This window comes from Apodemus sylvaticus, chromosome 7 (genome assembly GCF_947179515.1).
Source record: "Apodemus sylvaticus chromosome 7, mApoSyl1.1, whole genome shotgun sequence".
NCBI classification, from domain to species: domain Eukaryota; kingdom Metazoa; phylum Chordata; class Mammalia; order Rodentia; family Muridae; genus Apodemus; species Apodemus sylvaticus.
The window spans coordinates 13,163,276-13,172,294 of NC_067478.1; the positions used below are offsets into that span (position 1 = coordinate 13,163,276).

At 48.6% G+C, this 9,019-nt stretch overlaps 1 protein-coding gene across 1 annotated transcript; it reads right to left on the reverse strand.

Annotated features, from left to right (window-relative positions):
• Positions 1-2,130: 2,130 nt before the first annotated feature.
• LOC127689512 (putative inactive serine protease 43) lies at positions 2,131-6,197 on the reverse strand. Its single transcript, XM_052189216.1, has 6 exons — positions 6,119-6,197; positions 5,674-5,916; positions 5,331-5,490; positions 4,712-4,974; positions 3,959-4,119; positions 2,131-2,382 (listed from the first exon to the last, which is right to left on the reverse strand). The coding sequence occupies exons 1-6, from the start codon at positions 6,195-6,197 to the stop codon at positions 2,131-2,133; spliced, it is 1,158 nt and encodes a 385-aa protein (XP_052045176.1).
• Between the last annotated feature and the right edge of the window lie 2,822 nt (positions 6,198-9,019).

Consider the following 9,019-nt stretch of genomic DNA (forward strand, 5'->3'; position numbering starts at 1 on the left):
TGTGGCCTTGTTGGGGGAAGTGCATCACTGTGTGGGAGGGGCTTTGAGGGCGCTCCTGTGCTCAAGCTCCGCCCAGTGTGGAATCAGAGCATCCTCCTGGCTGACTGCTGACAACAATCTCTTTCACTGCTGCCCGTGGATCAAGATGTAGAACTCCCCTCCAGCACCATGCCTGCCTGCAGGCTGCCACACTTCCCGCCATGGTGGTAACAGACTAGAAACCTCTGAAACTGTAAGCCAGCCCCAATGAAATGTTTTCCTTTGTAAGAGTTGCCTTGGTCATAGTGTCTCTTCACAGCAATAAAACCGTAAGACAAGGTCCGATTCTGTGTAGTCTTGGCTGGCTTTGAACTTGTGGTAATCCTCCCACCTCTGCCTCCCAAGTGCTAGGACTACAAATGTGCCCGTCACTCCTGGGGGTAATATGGATTTTAACAAACCCTTGCGGTATGCTCACACAGGTGAAGGATGGACCATGAGACTAAGAGCGGGGCTATACAATGGGGAAAGCTACCTGTCATCATAGAATAACTCGCCGTAGTGAGCAAAGTTAAATATGTATTGTTAGTCTGTGAAGAGAGCTGGTGGTTTCCAGAGGGTGGAGGTGGCTTGGGTTTTTATTGTTGTTTTGACACAGCACTTCATGTATCTCAGGCTAGCCTCAAACTTGAACAACTGATTGTCCTCACCTTCCCCTTTCAAATGATGGGGATACAGGCAAGCACTGCCTCACCAGGGCAATGAGGGCAATGTCCAGTGACATTTTTTGAAACGTCTAAGGTGATGAATGTGTTCATGACTGAGGCATGTCAGACAGCCGGGTGTGGTGGTGTACATCTTTAATCCCAGCACTTGGAAGGCAGAGTCAGGCAGGTCTCTGTGAGTTCAAGGTCAGCCGGAGCTACGTAGTGATATTGTCACAAAAAATAAAAAAATAAAAATAACAAACAAAATCAGAGAGAGAGAGAAATGGATTCATCCTTCCTTGGGCAATGGTTGGAACTGATTGTCCACGAAAGCCATAGAGAACAGAGGGTGAAAACACAGACCCCGGAAAGACGGAGGCAGGAGAGGGAGATTGGGAGGAGACCAGCGAGCCAATCAGCACTCAGTCGGGGATACTGACCCAGTGTGAGGTGGAAGAGCTGTATGTAGTGGAGTGAATCTTTCTTAAAATCCTCTGGACTTTGGGAACACGGCCTTTGGAAATAAAGTCACGTGAGCAGCAAGAAGAAAGACCATTTGTCACGCACTAGCTTCGTTCCCCTGACCCCAAGTTCCTGCCTCCCCTGAGCTGCTCTTGGCTGTAAAAGTGGCGAAGCCCTGCTAAAGCCCTGCCCAGGCACACAAGGAGCGGAAAGAACTGCCCGCCAAAGCTGCCTGCAGGACTCAACTCTTTGTGCTCTGAGAGGAACTTCGAGGAACTTCCCCAGGTAACTGGGGGTCCAGTTCTCTGAGACAAATACCCCAGGCGAGCAAACCTTCGGGACACAGGAGAGTCTCCAAACATTTATTCAGTTTATGTTTGAAATCTCCCCTCCCCAGAACCTCAGCGCAACTTGGGGTGAGCCTGGATGTGACCACTGAGGTCAAGGGTGTCAGGCAGGGCTGCCTCCTCGTGAGGCCTATGAGGCAGAGGCTGTGCATTCCCTGGCAGATGCCCAAGTGGGTACAAGAGAATTTCTGCCAGCCCCAGATGTGGAAGTGCCAGCCTGATACCTCTGCAGGGAAGCGCCAGTGCTCCCCTTTCCCTCCCCGCACACTCTCCCTTTCTTCCAGGAGTCACTAAGCTGTGTGACGAAAACAGAGCCAGTCTAGGGCCTGTCCCACTGATGATGCTATCTCTTCTTGGCTGATGTCCCCCAAGATGTTATCAGTTATTGTTCTCCACCTAGCAGGCAAGCCAGTCCTCTAGTCCAGGTTAATTCCACCTTCCTTCCACCAGACATGGGTGTGTCTGAGACAAGTAACCGGGACACCAGTCAGGACACTTTGCAGTCCCCAATCTCCCTGCCACAGTCTACTATGGCAATAGATGTTGACTGGAATTTGAAGAAAGGGCAGAGAAACAGAAAGGGAGATTGGAGAAGAGGCCCAGGGGAGACTCAAAACCCTCAGGAAGACAGGAGGCTAAGATGGGGCAGGTCCCAGAGCTCCCAGGAGGGCCAGGTGTAGCACTGGAGACAGGTATAAGACCAAGACTCCCATGGAATCTGTCTGGGATGCCTGACTTAAAACATATCTGACCCATTCATTGTATTCAGTGATATCTGTGTAGACTGAGAGGACAGGGACTTGATCGCAGTTGAAGCCCCAGCTCACAAGCCCCACCTGGGTCCATGTGTTGTCAGATTCGCAGACCAGGGGACTCCCAGAATCTCCCTGGAATAGAAGAGAAAGAAACCAATTGTTGGGACAGAAGAGAGAGCAGACCGCATTGCAAGGTGCCAGAAGACTTTCTCAGGCACCTGGAGCCTCTCCCAGGCCTAGCTTCTTTTAATGACTAAGATTTAACAGAGGAAAAGAGCCAATGAAAACGTCAACATCCTCTGAGCAATGATACACCCTCCGTGGTGATCAGGCATACAGACACAAGTTGCAAATCCAATGGAGCCTAGAATAGCAGTCGAATATTGAAATTTACTTTAAGAGTCCCTAATCTACAGATACCAAATCCTGTCCGATAAATGTCTAAGCCTGTCATAACACATAACCCTGCAACTGTGGTAACCCTGGCCTCTAGAGTATGTAGCCTGCAGAGCCCACACCAGCATCAGGCCAGTGTCTAGTTAGGGGTAGGTCCTGGGGTCTTCAACAACTTAAATGTTTTGAGCATCAGCGCTGCAATGAGGTAGGTACAGGAACCCTCACCACTGCCTCAGAAGTTCAAAGTGCCCTAGCTTCATTGAGAACACCCCTCCACAGGTCAACTGCATTGCCTTCAAGAGCCTGAGATAAGTTTGACTTCCATGTCAAATTCCATTCTTATGGCCTTGCCCCAACATAAACCCAAAGCCCCACGACCAGCCACCTCAAACACGCCTTCCTGCCACCTCAGGCTCTGCATAAGAACCCTAGATGATGGAACAAGCTCCAAAGACTTCAGTCCAGGCACCATACACCCAAGGGAGTCACTTATCTAGATGGTAACTGACCACACACACCCAGCTTCACTGCCCAGTCCTGGCTGGGCCAGTCTAGGAATTTGACTTAGCTCTCCAGGCTGCATATAGTCCAACTCTAACCATGTGTATGGCCACATTTTGTATCCCATTGCCCCAGACACTTACAAAATTTTCTTCCGCATAAGACCTCTAAACTCTTAGACCCCTGTGCCCCATCACAACAATAGAACCCTCTCCTTTCCAAGAAACTCAAATTTGTACCCACGAATGGCCCAAAGCCTCCTCCTTCTCAAGAGTGCAACCTATGCAGAAAGAAAAAATGGACCTGGGGATCCCAGAGGTAGAAACATCTCCGGTTTCCCTCCTTTTTTTTTTTTGCCTTCCAGAGATTTACAATGCCTACGTTGCAAAGCTGTGATGTGGGTCAGCAAAGGCAATATAGGTCAAATGTTCACATTGGCATGGTTGAGTGCCACATAAAACTCGGCGTGAAACACTGCTTGTGTTACCACTGCCAGATTAAAATGCTTTAGCAGGGTCCCTAGGTATCAAAGGCTAACCCTTTTGGGAGGACCAGGCCAGGCTAACTCAGCAGAAACATGAGAATTCACTCCATAAACCTTTAACTAAGAGGTTTATGCAATATGTAGCGGCCGGGCTCCGCGGCTCACACCTCCAATCCCAGACAGAGGCAAAAGGATCTCTGTGAGTTCAAGGCCAGCCCGGTCTACATAGTGAGTTCCAGACTACACAGGGCTAAAAGGGTGGTGGATAATTCAAACATTTGAGGTGACAACCAAACCATACAGGCTTTAAGGGCCCCATAAACTGACCCAACAAGGCTTCTCTCCCGAGTCTTGCTGACCGCAGACCATCCCTTTAATCACCAGGTTTTTCGATGTTCCCAGCTGTCTCTGGAACAGCTGATTACAGTGCTTCTGGAGGAGAATACTTTGTTGGGCCTCCTGAAGGGGAACGGATGCAAACCCTGTATCTATAGAAAGACAATTTAGGATCGATTCCAGAAGACAGGCAGGAGCCATCAGCGTCCTCTCCGGCTGCCACCGAGTGCGTGAACACACAGCTGATCTCTTAAAGGCAGACAGGCCATGCACTGGGTACCTGTCCCGTAGGAAACAGACAAGAAAATGTCTTGCCAGTCGGAAAATGACAACCAAGAGAATCGTAGTTACTGGACACCAGTAAAGCACCTTTCCTTTCTATAACGGGACCACAGACTTTTTGGAGAGGTGTAGCCACAACAGGGTAGAAAGTCTAAGACTTCCCTCCCTGACAGTGCTGCCCTGGCTCAGCCCAGCAGGCAGGAGCTCAAGCCTTTGGAGGAAGAACAGCTCAGTATTACATTACCCCAGGCCAAATCTAACGCTGACAAAGGCCATCATTCCTGTCACTCAAAACACTCCTACCACTGTTGTGACATACTCTCTGTCAGTCCTCCTGCCTTCTATCAGTCTGTCCTCCTGCCTTCTTCCCCATCAGCCAGTGAGAAACTCATCCCTCCCACCCGCAGAGCAGCCCCAGATCACCAGGCCGCCCCACTTCCGCATCCTGCCAGACAGACTCACCATTTTCCGTGTGTTGGCTCCAGCCAGTCACCCAGCACACCGTTCCGTTTTTCACTCGGAAGGGCTTCCTGGGAAGGCACACAGGCTGGATGAGTGAGGAGTAATTCACGGGGAAGTACAGCAGGGCGAGGGCGATGTCCCCCCTCATGGTTTGAATGTTAAAGTCGGAAGGGTAAATGATGTCTTGCACTGGGACCAGGGTCACATTTTCAGATTCAGAATTCAGCACGTTGTCACCCAGCATCACCATGTACTCGTCCTGCCTGCAAGGAAGGTTACGGAGATCCTGAAGGGTCTACACATGCTTCTAAGCCTAGCTTCACACCCTCCCTCCAAAACCACACCCCTTTCTCCAGGACCCCTGACCACCCTTGCCTGCAAAGGTGGTTCCTTGACCAGTGTAACCTGGAAACCTGATAAACAGATGATGTTCAGGTGTTACCTGAGACTGGGTAAAAATCCTTGGATCGCCACTCCTTTTACAGATAAGAAGGGAAAAAAATCTTTTTCTCTTATTTTTTCTTTTACTTCTTCTTCTTCGTCTTTTTTTTTTTTTGGTAATGAAAAATATTAAGAGATGGGGGAGAGGACACCCAAAACCAGGTCCCCAGATACTCACTCATATATGCAGTGGGCCGCAGTCAGCACCCATCGGTGGCTGATGAGGGAGCCTCCACACACATGTTCATTGTGACTCTGCAGGCTCACCTGCCAGGGCCACTTCCTCCCTGCAGATAAACTTCCATGATGAAACTCCGTAATTCTATGGCCGCAAGTGTCTAAAGAGAAATCAAAAGCGAAGCCACTGCTCCACACCTCCAACCCATTCCACACACAGTCAAGGTCATTCTCAGGACGGGACTATCTCTCCAGCCCTCCAAGGGCAAGAGCTGGCCTCGGCTCCCCAGCCCGAATGGGTTGCCCTTTGACCTCCCAGACAAGCCTGGCACCGGTAGTGGTACCTGGCGAAAACGGTCCTCCTAGACTAGAGCTCCTCCTAGATTCCAAGATAATTTTGGTCGTGGTCGCTGAAGGAGGCCCTGATCCTGGAGTCCCAGTCCGGTCTGGAGACACCGGAACTACTGAAAGATGAGAAATACTCTGGGGTTTCAAGCTGCTCTGCTGTGCCGGGGCCTCTGGGTCACTCCGCGGTCTCCGGGACCTGTGCATCGCTCCGGAATCCTCCCTGGCTTTGTAAGTACCACCTGAAGAAGGGACCAACAGGAAAAGCTCAGCCTGAGCCACACCTGTGCCGGTGCGGCTGCTTGCTCCTGGGCTGACTGCCCAAGCTGCTGTCACCAACGCCAACACCATCACCATGGCCACTACCTCTCAAGCCAAGTCCCATGAAGCCACGCCTCCCCCGCTGCTCCCACCAGGACCCCGTGTCCCCAGCTATGGCCTCACTGAACAGAGGCTGAAGAAGCTGAAGCCAGACCAGGAGAGCTAGGACAACGCCACTGTCCCCCCCACAGAAGCCACCCATCCAAGCCTTGGGTTCAGGCAATCCCTCTCCTGGCTCTCCCCCGCCCCACCCCCCAGTAGAGTCTCGCGCAGGTGCCTTCCTGTGGACAGGACGGACGTCTGTGTGCATGTAAGTCCAGAGCTAAGCCCTAAAATGTCAGACGTCTCGGTCATCCACTCAAAGCTAGCTGGGTAGCACTGTCTTAGCGACTTTGAAGGCATTCTAGATCTTATCAATACTAAATACAAAGGAGCCTGGAGCACTCGCTGCTCATGCATGAGACCCGGATTCAGTTCCCAGCACCTACATGGTGGCTCACAACCACTCATAACTCTGGGGGACACCATCTCTCTTCTGACCTCTGTGACCCCAGACACACACACACACACACACACACACACACACACACGAATTAAAAAAAATAATAATAAAAAAAATAATAAAACACATACTCCAGTCCCAGACAACATAACATCATAATAGTCTGGTAATTTCCCCTTAAATCTTTGGTGGTAAAATAAAGCCCATACCCCAAACATCAGAAATACACAGCTTTGTAATCAATGGAAGGTGGCAATGCCTGTAGCTACCATCTAGGTCAAGACACAGGATTGTGCCAGTGATTCAGGAGGCCCTCCATGTTCCTTCCAAGACACAACAGGAGGCTCTTCTCCAGCATTCATTCATCTTACTTTCATATAATTTGTAGTGGTCTGTTGGCCATGGACAACTGGGTCTACCTGAAAGGGATGCTGGAAATGAAAAGGAATAGGGTGTGAGAGACTGATGGAGCCAAGACAAAGGTTCTGATCAAGGCTCTAAGTTTAATATTCCCCCCTGCGTTTATATAGAGAGAGCCCACAGACCCATCCTTGGTTTCAGCTGGATTGTGGTGCAAAGCAAGCTCAGTGGGCAGTCTATTCCGGTAGGAAACTGCAGGTGCAGATGAGGTGCAGATGACTCCACCTAGGTCTGTGTAGCCTGCTCAAGGCTGGGGAAGGGCACAATTCCATCTTTTTTGTTTTTTAAAGATGAGCTGGACGATGGCAGAAGATTTAATTCCATCTAGGCAACCATGCTTGTCTTAGGTCAGTATCTATATTGTTCCTTCTCACCCCTCAGGGAGAACTAACATAGCTTTTGATGTATGTCTCTCTCTTAGGTTGATAGGAGCTCAAGGACACTCTTACCTGTCCCTGGCTACCGGCCTTCTAGAGCACACTCTTTCCCATTCAGACCAAAGCCACAAAGGATGCATTTATTCATATCGATGAATAACTGCTGAATAGCTGAGCTTCCTGAAAGCGATCCTGTGTGAAGGCAACCAATCTGTTTAAGATACAAGATCCTAAATTTAAAGCAACAAGATTGTAATTAATGGTCCAAGCAGTGTAAAAAAATTAAAGCTGTATACCAAGGGGAAGTGGAGAATCAGGAGTCAAACCATCCCTAATTCTGTCCTTTTTCTCTTTCCCTTTCAACTAGTCCTTCTCAAACTTTCGCCATAGAATGTTTTACTATTCCCAAATGATCGATGTAAAAAGTAACACTCTTCATGGAGGGCTGTACATAGTCCTCTCTGCTGAAGGAATAAAAGATTAGAAGTTTAAACTCATGCACTAGCACTTGTTCAAAATCCAAATTCTGTCCAATTTTATCCACTGCAAATGTAACTTCCTAAGGAACTGCAACTGACTTTCAGATATGTCTCTGAAAATGTCCAGAGCCAGCCTGCCAAATGAAGACTGACATTTCCTTTTTTCCAATATTAGACTGATTTCTAGACGAGTCCATGATGGAGTCAGAATTTGTTCTTTGGGGTCTGCCTATACAAATGTATTCTTTATCATGTCTATGATGCACAGTAGCCTTCAGAATCCTGTATCTCACTGCGTGGAAGATGGGACAGAAGGGAGTTGCCAAGAAGATGCTGATTTGAGCTAGATTATGTTAGAAGTTTGTCAACGCCAGGGCTAATCTCAATCTTTGAGTTGTGCATTTTCTTAAGCAAGAAAATGTGGTAATATGGGAACTTCAGGAAACTGAGATGTCAGTGTTATCCTATGTCATCATGATCAACATCATTGTCATCAGCATTGTCATCGTCATTGTCAGATTGTCACATAGCCTGGGCTTCCCTTGAATTTGCAATGCTCCTGTGCCACTTTCATGCATGTTGCAATTGCAGGTGCATAACATCATCCCTGGTTTCTTTCTTTTTTTCTTTTTTTTTTTTTTCAGAATTGTCAGTTAGTGAACGAAATATTAAATTTTATCCTGATATGCTCATGTTTGTGTCAGTTATCCTTTGCTTTTCTTCATCCTCCTGCTCCACTGCCCACCCCAGTACCTCCTCCTGCTGACCCTTCACCCCTGCCACCCCGAAATGTTCCCCTTCTGTTTCCATGTTATAAGTATTCTATTACCCTCTCTTTTCTGCCTCAAGATCTCTCTCATGGTCCCTTTCTGCTTCTCTCTCTCTGACTCTCTCTGTCATTCTGTCTCCCTCTCCCTCTCCCTCTCCATCTCTGTGCCTGCCTGCCTGCCTGTCTGTCTGTCTGGGGAGAGAGAGAGAGAGAGAGAGAGAGAGAGAGAGAGAGAGACTGACTAAGTAAATAAGTGAATAAGTGGACTTTTGTTTTGTTTTGTTTTGTTTCTTTCTTTTAAACTAGCCTGTTAGTTAGCTGGGCCAGATGGCAAATGCCTGTAATCCTGGCACTGTGGAGGTGGAGTCAGGAGTAAGCTTGAGAACTTATCTCAAAAGCAGAAGCAGTCAAAGAAAACTGCCTGACTCTGCTGGCTTATGGTAAAGAATTATATCTACACTTTGTTTTACTTTGTTT

Excerpts from the sequence above, each read along its gene's own strand:
- LOC127689512 (XM_052189216.1), bottom strand. The coding sequence starts at position 6,197 with ATGGGTGGCTTCTGTGGGGGGGACAGTGGCGTTGTCCTAGCTCTCCTG. Across the intron at positions 4,975-5,330 it reads GCGGCCCACTGCATATATGA|GCAGGACGAGTACATGGTGA; the intron begins GTGAGTATCTGG and ends CCTTCCTTGCAG. Across the intron at positions 4,120-4,711 it reads GAGCCAACACACGGAAAATG|ATACAGGGTTTGCATCCGTT; the intron begins GTGAGTCTGTCT and ends GTCTTTCTATAG.